Here is a 22,319-nt window from a genome sequence, read left to right as displayed (position 1 = left end):
GGTAAATCCTCAGGAGCTCAAGTGGTTAAAAGAAATAAATGGGCTTTGTGAAAATGTTAGATACATGCTATTTGTATGTCTTGTTGATCATACTTAGATCCTGAACTTAGCAGACCAGTTCACTCATCTACTTATTAAAGCTGCAAAATACTGTAGCTGCTAACACATAAAGCTAATAACTGGCAAGGCAGTCAATAAAGTACTCTCTTTATAACATAGACAATGTAACCGTCCAATTATGCCAGGATAACTCTGTTGCATTCCTGGCTTCATTTCACCATTATGCTAGTCAAATTAAGAGCACAGTAAAAGAACTGAATTAAGACGACAGACAGAACAAGGTTTCTCATGTGTGTTAGCTCAATGATGGTACTGTAATTTACTGTTGCACTGTTGCAAAAGCATCCTGTTAATAATGATGGTGCCAGCAGAGTTTGCTTGTAACACAGAGACATAAAAACAGCAGTTGTCTAAGGAGCAGAAAAATCAAATGGCTTAACCACAGGGATGATTTTTTTTATATGAAATTGAAGCAAACAATAACCTTTAAAGCCTGATTTAAAGGACCAATAAATCTAAAGTGCAAGATAGCTTACATAAAGAGACTGGTATAACTTTAACAGATATATATATTTACAAAGGAACCAGGAGTTTAGGAAAAAGACAAGGCGGTAAAGATGAATTTTTACCTACACTTTGGGGTTAATTTGCTAAAACTGGGGCAACTGTGCATAAAAACCAGCTTCCAGTATTTTTCTCAAAGCTTAATTGAACAAGCTAAAGTTAGAAGCTGATTGGCTGCCATGCAGAGCTGCACCAGATTTTGCACTCTCCAGTTTTAGTAAATTAAACCTTTTGTGTTTTGTAATCCCAGTGGAAGATACTAAAGTCAGCCTTTCAGTGGCCTAATGGCAAACAAGCTAACCTCAGCTGAGCAGCAATGCCATCAGCTTGCTGATGACGTGATATTCTAATGTATTGCTGGAACTTTTTAAAATCTGCACATCTCAAGAAGTGATATTTTCCAAACCAAAAGTCCTGTTAAAGTAAATGGGAGCCCAAACCAGGTTTCCAAAAAGTGTGTATTACAAAGCAACAAATGATGAAAAATTGTATAGAATATTTTGGAAGGTCCTGGCAGGCCTTCCTGAAGAGACGATGAGCCATTTTCTTTACAAATTCTTCCAGGAATAATAAGATAAAAGGGTGGGACCTGGTGGCACTGGCAGTCAAGCTAAGAGTGTCCAGGCAATGGCAGAAGTAGATAAAAGGCAGTGACACTCTTTGGAGAGCAGCCTTTGGTCCATTTCTCCTAGAAGCCTTTTGGGAATCCAAACTGCCAAAAAATAACACTGAAGCTAGCATTCAGCTAGGGACATTCAAATTCATAAAATAAAGCTTGAAATCCACCTGCCTCTCCACCTCAGCCAATCAGAGGAAACCTTGTGTTCATTCAAAATACAAGGCTTCCTATGGATGGCTGAGCAGTGCTTGGCTCGACTAAGGTTTTGCTAAGGGAGGAGGACAAGAAGTTCTCATCCTACTGCCAGAACACAGCGCTGTATATTGTATGTAGCTGAAGCAACATTTTATACAGTGCTCACAACCACTGCATGTATTGGTGAAGTTAATAGTTTGCTTGGTCCAAATGAAGCATTTCAAATTCAACAAAATCTGGAGTTAGACTTTAATAGTAGCTTTTACTCACATTGCTAATCTATATTCCCTACTCCTCTTTTTATTTTGGTTGCTAGCCATTACCTCTGCATTCAATAACTTTAGGAAAGCCGAATACAGACTATTGTTCTCAAGTGACAAGAACACACAGCAAGCATGTACTTAGCACAACTTGAATATGCTGGAAAATATCACACTCTAGCAGAAAAGAGAACTGCTCATGGTTTGTGTGTTCCTATCTACAAATTGATGAAAAATAATGCAGTAGATCCAGCTAGTAAGTGAGGAAATGCAGGTGTTTTACTGGGTATTATTCTTAAAGTGAACCTGTTTCCAGACTATGCTCATTGATGTACTGTACATATTTTATTATCATTTACATACAGTACACTATATTGACAAAAGTATTGGAATGCCTGCCTTTACACACACATGTGCAGGCCAGTCAAGTTCCTCCACCCCAAGCTCACTCATCCAGGTCTTTATGGACCTTGCTTTATGCACTGGTGCACAGTCATGTTGGAAGAGGAAGGGGCCATCCCCAAACTGTTCCCATAAAGTTGTCCAAATGTCTTGGTATGCTGATGCCTTAAGAGTTCCCTTCACTGAAACTAAGGTGCCGAGCCCTTCCCCTGAAATCAACCCCACACCATAATCCCCCCTTCACCAAACTTAACGCATGTCACAGTGCAGTCAGGTAAGTACCGTTCTTCTAGCAACTGCCAAACTCAGACACATCCATCGGATTGCTAGACAGAGAAGCGTGATTTGTCACTCCAGAGAACACGATTGCACTGCTGTAGGGTCCAGTGGCGGCGTGGTTTACACCACTGCATCTGACACTTTGCATTGTACTTGGTGATGTAAGGCTTGAATGCTGCTCAGTGATGGAAACCCATTCCATAAAGCTCTCTACGCACTGCTGTTTTGGTAATCTGAAGGCCATGCGAAGTTCGGAGGTCTTTAGCTATTGACTCTACAGACAGTGGGCGACTTCTTTGCACTGTGTGCTCTGTCATTGTACGTGGACTACCACTTTGTGGCTGAGTTGCTGTTGTTCCCAGTTGCTTCCGCTTTGTTATAATACCAATAACAGTTGACAGTGGAAAATTTCATAGCAAGGAAATGTTATGGTTGCACAGGTGGCAACTTATCACAGTACCATGCTTGAATTCACTGAGCTCCTAAGAGCGACCCATTCTTTCACCAATGTTTCTAGAAGTAGTCTGCATGCCTAGGTGCTTGAATTTATACACCTGTGGCCATGGGGGTGATTGTAACACCTGAATCCAATGATTTGGGTGGTATCCCAATACTTTTGGCAATATAGTGTATTTTAAACAAGCAGTAAATACTTTAAAACAAGCTTTCATTCATCCCTGTAGCTATATATAATGTGGAAAAATAATCTTCAATATTCAAAACAAGGCACTTTAATTACAACTTCCAATGTAAACAATCAGGAAATTGTAACCACTAGAAACTGACCGAAATCCAGCTTCACAGCCTCTATTGATCTTTGAAAATTTCAAAATACATGCAGCTAAAGAAGTCAGGCATGGCTAGTTTTAAAAATCTTTTCCTGCTTCTAGAGAACATATAAAACTTCAATGTTTATAGTTTGGGCACAGACAAGCATTAACAATTGTCACTCTGTGAAAGATCATTGCTAAATATTACAATTTTCCAAAAATTACCTGAAGTACACAATAAAGAGAATTTTGCAATTTAATGACAGTCTATAATTTGCAGCTGAACAGTTATGCATTGAAAATCATTTGATGAAAGCATGCCAATGGTAAGATAACATATGTATGCAGCTATGAGCCTGGTGTAAAAACATTGCAAATTTTGTTAGTTCGTAGTTCACTAGTCATTAAAATCACAATGGCAGGAGACCCAATTTAGTGAATTAGCTTCCACTAAAGACCACATTAACATTTTGCAATTTTTACTAAATTGGCCCTGAACGCAAAAAGTAAATATTTGCTCTGTTATAGAGAACATTTTGTTACTTGTGTCTGGGCAGTAGCCCAAAAAATATGCTTCTTGCCTTCAATTCCTTCTGAAAATTTGCAGTGCACTTCCTGATATGTGAGTGTACTACGACATGCTTGTGCATACAGTCTGATAGCTGTATATCTGCTCTATGAGATCTAAGGCAATGCTGCCCCTAACTGCTAATCACAGGAGATTTGAAATCATATTTGGTGATGTTACTACCAGGGGCAGACTGACAACTCATGGGTCCCCTGGACAATAGGGGATCATGGGGCCCCTGTGTCCTCGTCTACACTCAAACCACTCCCAAAAAAGCTTATGAAAGGTGACAGGGGCATCCCATGGGGCCCCCTACTGACCCCGGGTCCTCGGGAACTGCCCTAGTGTTCAAATGGTCAGTCCACCCTTGGTTACTACTGTACTGTTAATTGCTCTCCTGCCCAGAGGTTCTGACATTAGGAAGCAAAATCTTGCCTCTACCAAGATGTCCATCTCCATACAGAGACTCAGTGTAGAAAACAGCCAAGTGAGTCAGTAATGCAGAAAAGATCAGCTTCAGAGAGAATCCAGTCAATGCTGCTGGCTAGTTTTTTGCCCTCTGCCTTCCAGAGTTTAGTTCCTCTTTCAAGCTGAACGCCGAGGAAATTAAAACCTACTCTTGAAGTGTGGCCCCCCAGTACTGCTAGTGTTAAATGCTCATTTTCTAGGGTATCATTAGAAAACACTTACCTACCCTATCCCTAACTCCTGCAGGCATCTCCTCTTTCATGTGACCTGTCCCTGAAGCTGCTCTTTTTTGGTGCTTCAGCCCTTGGTCGCACTCTGAGATCATGTAAAATGCAGAGCCAGCAGTCCTGTACTGTGAGGACTCCAAAGGTCTACTCACAACCTGGAGTGGTAAAAGGAAAGCACTGGTGTCAGGAATGGACTTGCCAATAATGGTGGGACTCACCTGCCTTGTGGGCTGCAGTACCAGGGCTGGCCAGCGGGTGCTCCCAGCAATCAGAGACTCAACCCTGCAGTCAGCCAAACACCTGAGGCTGATTGCAGGTGTATTTAAGGGATGGCCAGACCTGCAGTCTGTGCCTTGGTGTGTGTTTTTCCATGGGCCCCTGTATCTTGTTACCTGCGTTCCTGTTCCTGTTCCTGCCTGACTGACTTGTTGCCGACCCTGCTTGATCCTGACCTCTGCTGACTTCTCCTGTTTGATCCCTGGCTTGTGACCCCGACCATTCTCTGCCTGACCCCTGTACCTACCTGCCCGTTAGTTGCTGTACCCGGCTCGTGACCTGACTACTCTCTGCTTGCTCCTCCTGTTCCTACCTGCCCGATTGTTATTGACCCGGTCTGCCTGACTACGCTTGCATTGTATGTATTGTTATCTGTGGGTGGTTTGGTTCGTTTGCACTTTGTTTATGTTTTAGTATTGCACTGCGTTTTGTATTGTTAGTATTAATAAATTATATTGTTTATAACATATCTGAAGCCTGCGTTTCCCTGCGTCAGTTCACATACCTCTGGTCATACCCGGAGCCCTGACAACTGGTTTTTGGGACAGCAAAGGATAACTGCAAGGGTAATTTATTCATTTCTCTTTAGCTTTAACTCAGTGGAAATGAGTTTATCGGCTTGCTATTTTACGCAAGCCAATTTTTACATTTTCACAGTGGAATAAAGTGGTTTTAAAGACAAAGGTTTTTTTTACCCTAATGCATTCTCTGCATTAGAGTAATATACCTCTTGATAGCAGCTCCCCCAGTACCCTCTCCTAAACAACTTCATTCTTGATCCAGCACTGTCCCATCTACAGCAGCTCTTCTCCCCTCTTCCTGCTCTTATAGGTTTTGCTGATAACAGTGGGAGCCATCAAATCCTGTGAGGCGGGAGCAGAGGTTGGGGCCAAGCTACAGTGTGTGTCTACAGACGCACAAAGCCAGGTTCATGATCAAGCCTGTACGAGTGCCCCCATAGCAATTGGCTTGCTATGGGGGCACTCTGAGAAGAGGAAGCGCAGAGAGCACCAGCGGGGGACCTCAGAAGGGGAGGTTCAGAGCTGCTCTGTACAAACCCTTGCACAGAGCAGGTAAGTATAAAACATTTTTATTTTAGTAAAAAAAAAAAGATTTAGAGCTGTACCAGAAGGAGCTTGGAAGTGCACGCTATCTGCCGTCTGGGTGATTTTATTGTTAATGCGCATTTTTTTTTATTATTATTGTACAGGATTTATATAGAGAACAGTTTGCTCAGCGCTTTACAATATAAAGGGACACAATACAGTTCAATACAAGAGGGTTAGGAGGGCCTGATCCTTGGAGTTTACAATTATACTTTTAAGTGCAATTTTCAGGAAATAAATATATTGTGGTGATTGTCTACACTATGAGGAGTGTTTATATGCTTCATTTTGCATGAGTCTAAACCATTGGGTGATACAATCAGCTTGTTTGGGGAGCAGTCCAGACTGATATCTTGGGGACAAGTGTGGAGAGATGCCACTGATGTTTGCGTATACTCCCTCCTCATTGGCCTACCTCATCGCAGGCTATCCCCTCTTCAGTCTATCATGAATGCTGCTGCCAGACTCATCCACCTTACTAACCGTTCCATATCCAACACCCCTCTCTGCCAATCCCTTCACTGCCTTCCCATTGCCCAACGGATAAAATTCAAAACATTAACAATAACATATAAAGCAATTTATAACCCTGCCCCAAATTACATCACCAATCTTGTCTCCAAATATCACCCAAACCGTACTCTCTGCTCCTCGCACGACCTCCTGATCTCTAGCTCCCTTGTCTTCTCCTCCCATGCTTATCTCCAGGACTTCTCCAGAGCTTCCCACACCCTCTGGAACTCTCTACCCCAATTTATCAGACTATCGCCTACTCTGCTCACTTTTAGGTGATCTCTGAAGACCTATCTCTTCAGGGAAGCCTATCCTGCCCTCAGCTAATACTGGAATCTTCTACTCCTCCTACCAGTCCACCCCCCACAGTTACTACCTTTTGTACCACTAGCCCCTCCCTCTTAGATTGTATGCTCCAAGGAGCAGAGCCCTCCTGACCCTCTTGTATTGCACTGTATTGTTGCTGTATTGTCTCCCGTTATATTGTAAGACAATTGTGAGCAAACTGTTGGCGCTATATAAATCCTGTAAATAATAATAATACTGGCTAAGCGCATATAGACCACTCTGAAGAAGGGGGTTATTTTAGTCTGGTAAGCCCATATCTTGTCATTATTCTTGGTGATGGCGGACACTGTTGACCACTCTGAATAAGGGGGTTATTTTAGTCTGGTAAGCCCATATCTTGTCATTATTCTTGGTGATGGCGGACACTGTTGACCACTCTGAATAAGGGGGTTATTTTAGTCTGGTAAGCCCATATCTTGTCATTATTCTTGGTGATGGCGGACACTGTGGACACTACTGATACATTCCAGGAAGAAAGAATAAGCTTACTTATTTTGCAAATTTAAAGGGGACTTTCCTTTTTTTGTGGTTACAATATTTTCCATTATGAATAGAATTGATTGTGTATGTTTCTAATTAATGTAATCACTGATTGTTTAAATCTTTAACGCAACACAGGTAATTTACATGTTGATATTCTTTTGTGTTTGCAGCATTTTATAATTTGAGCATAATTTTGTGCAGTTTGCTTAGTTTTTCCAATTAGAGCTGTTTAAGATCAAACATATGATCAAAATGCAACTTGATCCATTTAAAGCAAACTGAAAGCAGATTGACTGTAAGAAGGTTTTGCACTAGTTTTCTGCACTATGTTTGTGCAAAATCACAAATGTGTTCTGTGCTTTTTTTCTAATTTGCTTAAATCTGCATTAATGTGAATGAGGTTGCAATATTTGCTTTAAAATAATAATGAAAAAAAAACAAAACACCCGTCAATTCCTTTCCTTCATTTCATGCACACAAATCAGGCGCTCAAAAGCAGTGTACATAGAAACGGGTTTCACTCAATTGTACAAATATTGCATCTTTATGATTGTTCTAGCCAAGTTTGTTAAGTGCTAAAAAACGTTGGTTCAAACAAAGCTGTGATGATAGGTCACATAAAAAAAAAATGTACGTTATGGATTCATTAATTTTTTTTCATTAAAGTACAGCCATAATGGGAACTATTTCATGCAGCTGGCTATTTGAGCTTTTCACACAACTGAATGCAATGTTTGTTTGGAAAGATATGCTAATTGAATCTGTCTGGGATGTGAGCACACAGCCACTGATAAATATAGGTAATTGTTGACACCGCTGTCAGGACACAGCAGTAAGATACCAGTGAGATAATGTTCTATTAGGTCTTACATAAAACAACACTCTCCACATACAAATAAGATATATTTTCTTATGACTTTTTAATTCCTTAACCTAAAACTGCTATACAAAAAAAAATTAGAATGTAGCTTGACTTTTTACATGTTTATTGGCCAAATACACATATAACAAAATGCAATGCAAACTTCATGCTGACCAAATACAGGTGCAGATGTGGTCATCATGCAACTAGAAGATCAGCTATTCCACCCAAAGCATATCCAGGAGAGAAATCATAATTAAAAAAATGTATAAAAGCTTTTTACAACCACTTAGAACTCATCCAGTATTGATTAGAGTGTATCTAAACCCACAAAATAAAAATACATATATTGCAGCTTTCCAGTCCTTAGTGGTGGCTGCATTAGTTTCCTTCTTTCAGTCTTTTATTCTCTTGAGGGCTCTTACGCACGGGCCCATTCAGTATAATTGCAGTGGGATTCCCTCTGCCCAGCTGCAGTGTACAGCCTGTCATTGATATAAATGGCTGGTGCGCTGGTGTACTAGTTCTTTTTTTCCCATCTTTCATACGCCTGAGCACTATATTTGTGTTCTAAATAGCATGACTATACACATTTATACATTGGTGCATGGCCATTCATGTCAATGACAGGCTGTACACTGCGCATGGGCTGCCCGGACAGAGGAAACAGGGCTGAAATTACACTGAATGGACTTGGCACATGTGTAGAGCTTACTTTCACATTGTGATCCAGCCAGTAACACACTTCCAGTCTTAGGGTGACAGCACTCTTGCTCTGTGCTGTTTCTATGCCATTAGCATAACCATATCAACTCTCCGTAAGACAGAAGCCAAAGGGACCATTGGAGAGTTCCAATAAAGGGCAATGGCCCATAGGATGGAATTTCAGATAGTGCTTATTAACCTCATTTGGTTTACTGGGATCCCCGAAAGCTATACACCCAATAAGCAAATTTGCAAGGATAAATCCACCGGAGAACCTGCCAAAGCGGAATCCACCTCTGAAATCCTATGCCAGATGAAGGAAAGGACGAGCCCAAAATACATGTACAAGGGTACCAGTCCTCCTACAAACTTTAACCAGTGCTCTGCTGAAGTCACAAGACTGCTCTAACTGCTGATGAGAAAAGGTATTTAACAGTTTATATTTACGAAAATAATTGCATTTCCATGTTCTGTGTACTGTGGGAGACCAGATATCGTGATTGCAGATCCTGGGTTTAGTAACACTTTAAGGACTAAAAAACATCCTGGTTAGGTCCATGGTCAGGAAGTGTTTTAGGTAACACTACAGAATGTACAGGACACAAGACAGCACTAGATCATCAGGTATTGTTCTGCACTTACATATAGATATAACAAATTACTTTGAATGGTATATTTAACAGACCAATATATATTGATATGATATGTCTAGTGTATACTGAAACATATGGCCTCATGTATACTGAGACATATGGTCGCATTATATTGTGAGAAGTTGGGAACCTTTGACCTTTTCATTGTGTGGTGTGGCTCAAACCAGTTTTGACTAGTTTTTTTGAATTGCTATATATGCTTGTAAGATAAAGAGTTGGTGGGGTTAGTTTCATACTGAAGTATGACTCAAGGACTGTCACCTTCAGGAACTTCAAATGAAGAAGTTGCAAACTCCCCCTGGATTGGAATGATGCTGTCTGATCTGTCATCTGTATTACCTCTTTAAACCAAGCTAAGTAAATTCATTTTATTATTATGCTTTCGAATTATTGTAACATATCAGCATATCTGAAAGGTTAAACATAGGAACTTTTAAGCAATAAGGCTAACCCTTTATTACACCCAGGGGCGGACTGACAACTCATGGGGCCTCCGGGCAATGGGGGATCATGGGGCCCCTGTGTCCTTGCCCAAACTCAAAAAAGCCTATGAAAAAGGTACCAGGGGCATCTCATGGGGCCCCCTACTGACCCTGGGCCCTCAGGCAGTGCCCGAGTTTCCAAATGGTCAGTCCGCCCCTGATTGCACCCCTTCACATAATGTCCCTTACAGCTTAGGTAAAGATGACAGGATCTCTGGTTTCTCAGTGCAGTGTGAAAGTTTGACACATTTAGAGACCATAAACACTCTATTGTTTACTATTAGAGAGATTGTTACAGGTAAAGTAGAACTATGGCCTCCCATTAAAAAATATGCAGCAGCACTTATTTATAATTGCATCTGTACTTACAGTTTTCTGTTTGTCTTCTTGTAAAGTCCCTGCAGTACAGATTTCCAATGTTCTGCAAGTACTGAAAATAACTGATGATGTGCCAGAAATATACTATACTCCTAAGTTCCTCTTTGACTTGACAATACAGCGTATTTTTGGCTATGAATTCCAAAGCATGTGTTGTCAGTCCTACCTACTTCATGTCTGTTGAATATTACAAAGAACACAGACATCTTCTCATCTCCATAACTTTTCCTTGAGTACAGGCAGAGAGCTCAGGAAGTTATCGGCTCACAAGATTGCTGGCAAAATCAACAGATATTTTTGCACTTATATTTAGCAGAGCAAAAGGGATACTTATACTTTTATTACCTGTAGGAGTGGATACAGTGCTAATAGTTGGGCTCCTTGATGTGCTGGTGCTTGCAGGATTTTCTGATGGACTAGTGCTAGGTTTAGGGCTGCTTTCATCTGTAAAAAAAAAAGAAATAAAGAAGGGCAGATTTATTCTTTATTAGTTTATGTAACATTGCTATTCCTCTGTAAATGTACATATTCATGTTATAATTGTACATCATATGTAAAGATAAACAAAGCTTATGATTAGACAATCTAGCAAAGTCTGCCTTAAGGCTTCATGTACACGAGCCTACTCTGACCACTGGCCACAGGAAAACACAAATCACGGCAAAAAACGCAGTACCGCGGTTGCCATGTTTTGTGGCAGTTTTGTCGTGTTTTGCGTTTTTCCCGCAATCAGCAGTCAAAACGCTCCTATCCTGAATGCGATTCTTTCGCTTTCAGGAAAGGGAGGTTTAACCTCACCTAAACGCAGCAGCTTCTAAACTCTGCTAAAAGCCTATGTGTACATGGACACATAGGCATTTATGGAGTTGACTTTAGAAGCTTTGTCAAAAAAATGCCAAAAGCTCCTAAACTTGGGTTTTGGAGCTGCTCGTGTACATGAAGCTTTAGAGTACAAAAAGAGAAACACAAGGAGTATGTGGAAAAACAAACGTAATCATTAAAGTTAAATATACCTTAAAGTGGTTCTGAAGGCATAAGGTTTTTTACCTTCATGCTTTCTATGCATGAAGATAAAAAACCTTCTGTCTGCAGCGACCCCCTCAGCACCCCCCCAATCCTTACCTGAGCCCCCTCCAATCCAGCAACGTTCTCAACAGCCTCTGCTGTCTGGGGACTCTTCCGCCTCATTGGCTGAGACAGCAGCAGGAGCCCATTGGCTATAATGTTACCTTAATATTAATCCTTGTAAGTTGTTTCATGTTACTATAAAGGCAAGAGATTTTAGGAAGTCTTTGTATCTATTGATGACAATTTTTTCATCGATAATTAGTTATTTGTGTAACTAAATTTTGCAAAGTCAAAATTTTTTAGAGTTCTCCAAATTTAGCAATACTAATTTTACATCTGTAATCACATTTTTTTCAAATTTTTGTGAATTTATTGAGGGATTAAACAAATGCCCAAATAAAGTTAGAGCTTCATAAATATGTGTTTTAAGATTAAGAACTTCTTTGCAGAGTTGGAAGATAGGCCTTTAGTTGGGTGTAGAGCCACCCATAAAAGCTTCTGTACCAAGATTTTGGTCACAGCGTTTGTAACTAGAGTGAGATGACTCCTCCAGCTTTCAGTTAGCTAAGACTATGGGGTAGATTTACTAAAACTGGTGCTTTCAGAATCTGGTGTCGCTGTGTGTGGTAGCCAATCTTCTAACTTCAGCTTGTTCAGTTAAGCTTTGGCATTAAAAAGATGATTGGTTTCTATGTAGATTTGCACCAGATTTTGTACTATCCAGTTTTAGTAAATAGCTCCCTATGTTTTATGTATAGTTATATGATCTAAGATTATTACTAATAGTCCAAATTGTACAGCATTTATGATCAGTGTCTGATTGGGCTGCACCTCTCAAGTTACTGTAGATTGCCAAAATTTATAAAAGCTGGTCCTAACTACCAGGATAAATGCTTGGATTTCCTTTTAACGTAATTAGAAACAAGTAAGAATTTGAAGTGATTCAGTTTCTTAGTAAGGACACATTATGAAATACTAATCTTAATTATTTCATTTATTATTTACAGTAATTAGTTTGGCTAATGCTTTCTGTCTCCCAAGAAAGAGAAAGTCGAAAGTTGTGTATATCCAATATATACTTCTTACAGGTGACCCACATCTTAGACCCATTATACCATTTCAGTAATCAAATCAAATACAATTTGAAAAGAAGATTAAAACTTTCACCAAATTCTCTAAACTTGTAGAAATCTAAACTGTGGCTGTCAAACTAAGATAAATGAACACAATTTGTGAAAAAGCAATTTCTACAAAAATGTATGTTTTGCACTCTGTTCTTTGAATGTCCCTGCAGTCTATCAGGATTTTCACGTTATCAGAGACATACCTTTGATCATTGGATTAAATTGATGGGGGCAGGTGAAGGAACAGGTGGAGAATTCCTAGCTTGCACTTACACTAACAAGGAAGCTTCAGAATTAATGTGCAGGCCTTGGCAAACGATAGCAATTAAAGAATGCCTACTGTTAGTGATATGTATTTCACAACTGACTTGTCATGTGTTTGAAGAATCAGGTTGCTTGGGTCTAGGAACTCTTTAAGTTAATTCTCTCAGTTAAGCTTCTATACCACCCTAGGGTTTTTTCCCCAGTATTATGTTAAGACAGTGTTGTATTCTCTATGATAAGCCCAAATCCATGTACCTTTCACAATCTGCAGGCAACTGTTCTCTCAACTCTGCATCAATTCCTCCTCCTGGATTGGTCAAACATTATGTTTTTCAGGGGCTCATCTGTCATTTGTACAACCTGCTGACAGTTACTCAGCACTATGGCATGGCAATGCAACAACCCATACATCTCAGCCAGCAAACGGTTTGAAGCTGGTGCTGGCTCTGCTCTAAGCTTAAAGGATAAATTCACCTTTTGGCCAAAAATAATACATTTATTATTTTTGTCCAAAGGAGCATGTAAAGCATTGCACCAGTGACCAGTAGATCACTGATGCCATGCAGGTCTCCTGCAGACCTGTCAGAACATCTGCTTGCCGTATGGGATGTATGAGCAAGCAGATATTCTGATAGGAAGAGTCAATGAACTACCATGGTGTGCCACAATGCTCTCTGACAATTTTTGGTGACACAAAGCATCCTTATTATATTTTTTGACAAATTTTATGCTAAAAGGGAAATTTAAAGGAAGAAAGTAAAGTGTAAATAAAAGGGCTAATTTTTTCCATGAGCCTCATTTAACTTGTATGGCTAAAGGCCTATTAATTTAACAGTAAAGATTTGATGCAGCTTCTCTCTGTCATATCTTAAAATAAGTACTTTTTAATAGTAAAGATTTGATGCAGCTTTCTCTCAGTCATATCTTAAAACAAGCATGTCATCTGAAATCTGCGAACGTTGTAGCTTACAGTTACATACTCTTTTTCATGCTGCTGGGCTCTGTTCTTTTCAATCTATTAATGATCCATGGGATGAAAAAAGTATGTAGGACTATTTAAAATCAAAGGGAGAATCTTGACAACATTACAACATGGACAGTTGCATGGCATATTAAATTTAATGTTGAAAAATATAGGATTATTCATCTAGGCTATGGCATTAGCATTACATAACAATAATCTAAGCAAATCCAATTAATACAAAAAGAAATAAAACTTGGGATATATTAAACGGGAGAAAAATATCATGCTAATATAGTATTGTCTGTGTAAGAAAAAACACTTGTAATACCACATCTAGAATATGGAACCCAATTTTTGGACACTACATTCTAAAAAGTTTTGGAGAGGATTCAGATCTACGTAATTAAATTGATAAAAGGAAAATAAAATTGTCTGTACAGTTAAAGATCAGAAAGATTGGGTATGCTCAATTTGGAGAAAACATGCCTTAGATGCATCTGAAAGCCCAGTTAAATTAATCGAAACAAATAACTCACTATATATACACGGTATATTCTTTCAGATAGACTAATAACCTCAATTTTCACAGCTTCACCTCTACTGTTATGTGACACCATATCTCGATAATATTTTGCAGTCTAATAGGCATCGGAGTTTGACCACCCTGTCCAATGTACACTAATTGATTTGGTCAGTCACAGCTCCCATTTGTTTCTACCATACATGTGTATGAGGATGCTCTTCCATGTCAACATAGAGCTCAGGAGTGAAAGAGCAGGAAGTAAGAGGTATGGGTATCGTAAGCTATTGCCATGTGAACATCCGTTAAAAATGATACCATATAATGGTTTGGGCTATAAGCTCCAAAAAAAAGTGTGAGACTTCAACTGAGATTTCATTAACATTTTTTAATTTATCCAATTCTAGAATGAATATTTGGTATAGGTACTTTTTATGCCGAGGGCTGTATAAAGGACAACAGAACAGACGGAAGTTTTACCATGAGAATGGCTAAGCTGTGAAACGTTCAACCAGATAAGATGGCTAAAATAATAATGGTATTTACATAAAAGACTTGATATTTTTATTGCAGCTAATAATATCTAGAGATATTCTAAACTAGGGAATTGAGCCAACTTACCCTGGGAATCTTGACAGAGTTTTTATTTCTCTTGTAAGGAAAATTTGGCAGCAGCTGCAAACCTGCCTTCCGCTGGAGCAGAGCAACAGAAATCGATGAGAGAAACTAGGTGGGCTTTGGTCTTTTTTTAAAGCCTTATAACGGTCTAGGTATGTATATATAACAATGATCATTGAAGAAGGAGCCACAGCAGTTGGCTTCAACATGTTAGACTTTACTTGTCTACTGAGACTGAATCCCGGTAGGATGTTGATTGGAAGTCTATGCAATGCAAGGACAAAACCTTGACCCTTACAAATGTGTCCTCTCTGCCTCTTTATTTTGGATGCTCCTAACTGCTTATACAACTTCAAGTAATGATAGAAAGTCAGTAAATTGCAAGTGTTATCCCAAAAACAGAAGGAAAAAAACATTCAATGCAATTTACCTTTAATGCAAGATTTAGATATCCCCCCTTGCAGTCATGTATGCAAAATTAATAGGCTCTTCTGACACCAATATACTCTCTCGCATTTTTTTTTTTGTAACCTGCCTTTCATGCTTTAATGTGCATCAACAAGGCTGTACTTAGTTCCAAGAAATCACAATACTAAGGAACCAGGGAACACATTGCTGGCATTTTTTCAATGTTATATTTAAAGCCGTTTAGACAATAAAGGGATAATGATACAGATATGTGCAACAGCAGGAATTTAGAAAAGATTACAGTAAGCTGCAGAAGATGTGTGCCAAAAAGGAAAATTAGAGGCACTCAGTAAGTAGGATGCGTCCTCTGAATCAGATTACATGCAAACATTTCATATTTGAATGTAATATATCTTTAAATAGTACTCCTGTTCAAAAAGGGGATTATGTGCGCCTGTAATCAGCCCAGTTCATACACTTGAATATAATTTCCTAGCAGCCATGTCTAGTAAGATGAGCTGAGCCCATTAGAGAGCAACCTGTTTACCAAGTTGTTGAAAAGGTTAATAAAAGGCCTATAACAGATGTAAACTATTGACCCAGTATGCCCACATTCACATGTGCTAATTATAGCTAATATAAGTAAAAGATGATATCTTTGTTTATCCACTTCAGCTCCAGAAGATTTTACCCCCTTCATGACCAGGCCATTTTTTGCTATACAGCACTGCGCTACTTTAACTGGTAATTGCGCTGCCATGCAATGTTGTACCCAAATTAAATTTAGATACTTTTTTTTTTACACAAATAGAGCTTTCTTTTGGTGGTATTTGATCACCATTCAAAAATTTTGGGAAAAAACCCAATTTTTACTTTCTGCTATAAAACATGTCCAATAAAAGAATTTAAACAATGGCATTTCTTCATAAATGTTGGCCAAAATCTTTTCTGCTAAAAAAAATCCCAATAAGTGTATATTTATTGGTTTGCATGAAAGTTGTATCTACAAACTATGGTATACATACTGGAATTTAATTTTTTTTTTTTATGCTACTAATGGCAGTGATCAATGACTTATAACAGGACTGCAACAGTGCAGCGGACAATCTGACACTAACTGATGCTGGGGAAAAACTAACTGCTACTAACATCACCTTGACACTAATACAGTCATCAGCGGTAAAAATATACACAGTCACTGTACTAATGACACTGGCTGGGAAGGAGTTAACATCTATGGTGATCAAGGGGTTAAATGTGTGCCTACCAATGTGTAATGTGTGTATTATGTGCTGCTTTTACTAAGAGATCTCTTTGTCTATGTACAGAGACCTGTAGGTCCTGGCCATGAATCATTGACCACAACTTGCTGACAGACTCCTGCTGTGTACAGTCACAGCAGGTAATGTCCGGGGGTTGAGGGTGGGAGGTGGAATGCATGCACCTGCCCTAAAACCGAAAGCAGACAGTGACATACCAGTATGTCGCTTTCTTTGCCTGCTTGGGCCTCCCACCCACAGTACATTGAGGGCGGGCGGTCTGCAAGTGGTTATAATGCCTACTTTAACAACACTGCCAATTAATCTAATAAAACCTTTTTAAAGTAACCTTGGACAATATTAAACATATTGTCCAAGGCTACTTTGAAAAGTTTTTATTAGATTATCGTCATCTGATTTTGTCAAAATCTGTAGGATTCAATGGTGGGAAATCAATAAAGCCCTCGCAACACTTTGCTGGTGGTATGGATTATAAAATGGCTTGCAGGAGATGAAAAATTCCTGCCACCAATTTTGGTAGCTTTAATGACACATGCAATAAATTCAGCTAGTTCTTAATAGCACTACTTTTACAAATTGACTCTATTACTGATCTAAATTTGTAACTATTCCCACTTCGTATTCGTAACTGGAGGAAATTAAGACCAAATGTAAATTGGCATACTGAGACAGGCAGAGTGCCTGTCTCTGTACGTTGTGTGGGAGGTGACATATTTGCCATCACAAGCCTTCCCTTCACCACCTGTCACTTGTTTCACTGCCAACAGCCTCCTAGCAACCAGTGATGCTGACAGTGGGCACAGCTTGACAGGGAAGCTGAAAAACTAATTCCCCATCAGGTCTGCCCTCTCTTTATGATTGACAGCAGGCAGTGGGTGGATTATATAGCCAATGGATCTGTCTGCTGTCAGAAGAAGGGGAACTAGTGACAAAGCTTTCCCATCAAGCTCTGCCCACTACTTGGCACTGCACTGTGTATGACAGCTGCAGCAGCTGAAGGGAGCTCAGCTGCACCAAGGACAGAGTGCTTATATAGAACCTTCAGTCTCAGTGCTCTTTCACATTCAGTGACTGCCCAAAATACATGTATCTGTTACAGCAGGTACATGAATCTATCGCCTGCTCTGACACTTTTGGTGTGGAGGCATGATGCAACTCTAAAGAGTGTGGTCCCTTTATGAATTCACCTGAATGTGTGAAATGTCTGTGGTTGACCATAGATCTCATTGAACACATTTAGCAGAGTAGAGTAGTCTACCCACCCTGTTATTCCCCAGAGATAAGAAAGGCACTGAGGATGTCAGCTGTTCATGCAGACATTAACGCTTTAAGGATATGACCATGTATGGCTCTATACTTATTCATGAAAGCGAAAATCTAACAATAAGTGGAGAAGAGGAAATCTTAAATTGGGTAAATCTTAACCCTCTGTTTATTAACTATGTGTTTTTATTTAATTCAAAAAAGCCCTTCAGGTAAACAGATTATATATTATATATATATATATATATATATATATATATATATATATATATATATACACACACTATTCAAAAAAATTAAAGGAACACTTTTTAATCAGAGTATAGCATCAGGTCAATTAAACTCGTGGAATATTGATCTGGTCAGTTAAGTAGCAGAGGGGGTTGTTAATCAGTTTCAGCTGCTTTGGTGTTAATTAAATTAACAACAGGTGCATTAGATGGGTAACAATGAGATGAGTGCCAAACAGGAATGGTTTTACAGGTGGAGGCCACTGACATTTTTTTCCCTACTCATCTTTTCTGAGTGTTTTTCTCTAGTTTTGCATTTGGCTAGGGTCAGTGTCACTACTGGTAGCATGAGGCGATACCTGGACCCTACAGAGGTTGCATAGGCAGTCCAACTCCTTCAGGATGGCACAGCAATATGTTCCATTGCCAGAAGGGTTGCTGTGTCTCAAGAGCATGGAGGAGATTCCAGTAGACAGGCAGTTACTCTAGAAGAGCTGGACAGGGCCATAGAAGGTCCTTAACCCATCAGCAGGACTGATATCTGCTCCTTTGTGCAAGGAGGAACAGGATGAGTACTGCCAGAGCCCTACAAAATGACCTCCACCAGGCCACTGGTGTGAATGTCTCTGACCAAACAATCAGAAACAGACTTCATAAGGGTGGCCTGATGCCCAACGTCCTCTAGTGGGCCCTGTGCTCACTGCCCAGCACCATAGAGCTCAATTGACAGTTGCCATTGAACATCAGAATTGGCAGGTCCACCGCTGGCGCCCTGTACTTTTCACAGATGAGAGCAGGTTCACCCTGAGCACATGTGACAGACATGAAAAGGTCTGGAGAAGATGTGGGGAAAGTTATGCTGCCTGTAACATCATTTAGCATGGCCGTTTTTTGGTGGGTCAGTGATGTCCTAGGGAGGCATATCCATGGAGGGACACATATACCTCTATAGGCTAGACAATGGCACCCTGATTGCCATTAGGTATTGGGATGAAATCTTTGGACACATTGTCAGACCCTACGCTTGTGCAGAGGGTCCTGGGTCCCTCCTGGTGCACGACAATGCCTGGCCTCATGTGGTGAGAGTATGCAGGCAGTTCCTGGAGGATGAAGGGATTGATACCATTGAATGGCCTTCATGCTTGCCTGACCTAAATCCAATAGAACACATCTGGGATATCATGTTTCGGTCCATCCGATGCCGCCAGGTTGCACCTCCTACTGTCCAGGAGCTCAGTAATGCAGATCTGGGAGGAAATACCTCAGGACACCATCCGTCATCTCCTTAGGAACATGCCCCGACGATGTCAGGCATGCATACAAGCATACGGGGGCCATACAAACTACCGAGTACCATTTTGAGTTGCTGCAATGAAATTTCAGCAAAATGGACTAGCCTGCTGCATCATTTTTTCACTTTGATTTTCGGGGTGTCTTTGAATTCAGTCCTTGTAAGTTGATCATTTTCATTTCCATCAAAGGATGGGGTATTCTTACGTTCCTAACACATTACCCAGTCCATATCAGTATAGATATCTTGCATGATATTTTTCCCCATTGAGATCTGATGTGTTTTCAAAGTGTTCCTTTAAACACACACACGCACACACAATGTATATATTAATTGTTTTCCCATGCCAAATAATTATTTTTCTGTTTATTCAGTCCTCAGATTTACACAGCTTTGTCACATAGCACAGCCAGCCTGGTAACTTGACTTTATACTACTGTAGTCACACAACACTGCTAGGTCAATCTGCTAGTGAAGGATTTGCAGCAAATTGGCGACATCACCTATTTTTTCTCCTCTTCTCAGTATGTTCATTGTCAGCACATGTAAATGTGCTTGGCTTTCAGTGCAGTCCCTCCTTCTCCTAGTCTATGTGCTGCTGTACAGGGAATTACAAGTGGCTGAAATCAAGTCAAATTCTGCTATTTATACTAGTTTCACTTAAAATTCCATTTAATTCTTTTTTGTAATCACTTAAAGCCATAGATTGTTCGAATCTCGGCCGGTTTAGCAGGAACTAGCTTAAATTCTAACCGTGTGTGGGCAGGCTGAATGTGCCAAGTTGATCAATTGATCAACTTGAGTACAACCAGTCTGCCAGATTCACTCACGATTATCACTAGTGGCTGCTATAGCGGCTAGCTATAATCAATGTCTTCTCACTAACACTGTCGTCTGCCATCTTGGTTAACTGTCTCTGGACTGGTCAGCGACAAGTGCGCTGCCTATCAGTAACAGGCATGGGCGGACTGACAACTCATGGGGCCCCCGGGCAATAGGGGATCATGGGGCCCCTGTGCCTTCGCCCACACTCAAACCACACCCAAAAAAGCCTACAAAAGGTACCAGGGGCATCTCATGGGGCCCCTTACTGACCCCGGGCCCTCAGGCAGTGCCCGAGTTTCCGAATGGTCAGTCCTCCCCTGGTAACAGGAAACACTTGCCATTTACTATTGTGTGTAGTATCACCATGCTAGCTTCCCTTTTTCTATCTGTAAAATTCAAAGTCCCAGCTTGACTTGAACACCCCTCGTACATGCACCTGCAATGAATATTTGAGGAATGTCAAATTAATTGCTATATACATATAGATATCATCATCATATCATATATATATCATCTTATCCGATGAAGTCATTCTCAGCTTTTGCTCTTAGCCACACCCTACGGAGATATTTTCCAACTCATGGACAGCAATTTAAGCATTAGCAGACTGAGAGTGATTGTCACTGGGAAGGGGGGGGTAGCTGGTTAACTCTTTATTTACCCCTTTACATATGCAAACAGTAACTGCCACTGTGTTTTTAAAGGAGCCGTGCACCATTCATGACATCTGCCATAACAATTATGACCTTACTAAATGTTTTACACTCGCTTCCACACCAGAGAGGAAGGTAGCAGAGTTTAAATATGCTAAGTTTCTTCAAAGTGGTAAATTAAAAAAATGATGTATTTTATTATTTAGAGAATTAATAGAATCAGCTTAATGATAGACAAGGATATTACAAAAGAGACAATAGCAACAGCACAATAAATGGGGTTAAAATTGAAAAGTATTTACAAAGGTCTATTGGATTTGGTTCCCATGTTTGCATCAGAGTAGTTTGATCTGGTTTATCAGAGTCATTGGCTTTCATGAATGAATCTCAGAATGCCAGCATAGATTCAATGGAGATGAGAGTTGCCAGCTGACAATCACAGCGGCTTTTTGTAGACTTTATAGAAGGTGTCACTGAGCCAGCCTACACCCAATCAAAATTGTTTAGGGGTGAGATGTAGGGGTGATGAAGTGTTTGACTGTAGTGGACATTCCTTTATTATCACTTTTTCGACTGTCTAAAATTTCCAGACAGGTATGTTCCAGACTGCCATATTTTACAGTTTAACTGCTTGCTGACCCACCACAGTAGTTTTACTGCGGTGGGGCTACATCTATAGGCTACGATGTACTGGTACATCGCTGCCTATTTCTGGGTTTGGGGAACATGCCCCCTCCTGCCTACTCCCCTGTGATTTGACACAGAGAGAGCTCATCAACAGATGCTGATGATTGGCTCTGTGTTGGTAAGCATCGGATGATACACAATGCTCTATACAGAGAGAGTGATCGCTGTGTTTCTTTTCGCTGCTAAGCAGGGAAAAGAAATAAACCAATATATACTACAAAACAGCACACAGTAAACACATTAAGACTTGCCTCGCACAGAGTTAACCCCTTGATTACCCCTAGATGTTAACCTCTTCCCAGCCAGTGTCATTAGTACAGGGACAGTGTATATTTCTTAGCACTGATCACTGTATTATTGTCATTGGAAATGTCAGTGTCATTTAGTCAGTTCCTACAAAGTGTCAGATTGCCACTATCACAGCCCCGCTAAAAGTCACTGATCGCCGCTCTTACTAGTATGAATAAATAAATTAAAATTCCAGTAAATATCCCATAGTTTGTAGATGCTGAAACTTTCACACACACTAATTAATATACACTTAATGGGATTTTTTTTTACCACCTACAGTAAATAAAGCTATATTTGTGTGGAAAAATTATATAAATTAATTTGGGTACAGCGTTGCATGACCACACAATTGCCAGCTAAAGTAGTGCAGTGCTAGATAGAAAATCATGGCCTGGTTATGAAGTTGGTAAAATCTTCCGGATCTTAAGTGTTTGACAACCAACTTATGATTGTGCAGAAAAACATCACAGTTTGATAGACATCAGGCTTAATACTGATTTTATGCATATTCTCCTTAGGAAATGTAATGTGTCTCATCCATGAGCATGTCTGATGTGTACCTCAGAATTTCTTGACATTTTTCAGTCATGGCACCCTTTAAAATAATGTAAAATC

General features: G+C 40.0%; 1 protein-coding gene across 1 annotated transcript in view; it reads right to left on the bottom strand.

Annotated features, from left to right (window-relative positions):
• EMCN (endomucin) overlaps window positions 1-22,319 on the bottom strand; it is a 172,255-nt gene that overhangs the window by 81,608 nt on the left and 68,328 nt on the right. The window contains exon 4 of the mRNA XM_089680549.1: window positions 10,564-10,662. Within this exon, the coding sequence (XP_089536675.1) occupies window positions 10,564-10,662 (99 nt within the window). The remainder of the gene's footprint in view (window positions 1-10,563; window positions 10,663-22,319) is intronic.

This window comes from Staurois parvus, unplaced genomic scaffold (genome assembly GCF_062004578.1).
Source record: "Staurois parvus isolate SC_StPar_1 unplaced genomic scaffold, SC_StPar_1.0 ptg000244l, whole genome shotgun sequence".
Classification (NCBI taxonomy): Eukaryota; Metazoa; Chordata; class Amphibia; order Anura; family Ranidae; genus Staurois; species Staurois parvus.
This window is presented reverse-complemented; position numbering and strand designations above follow the sequence as displayed.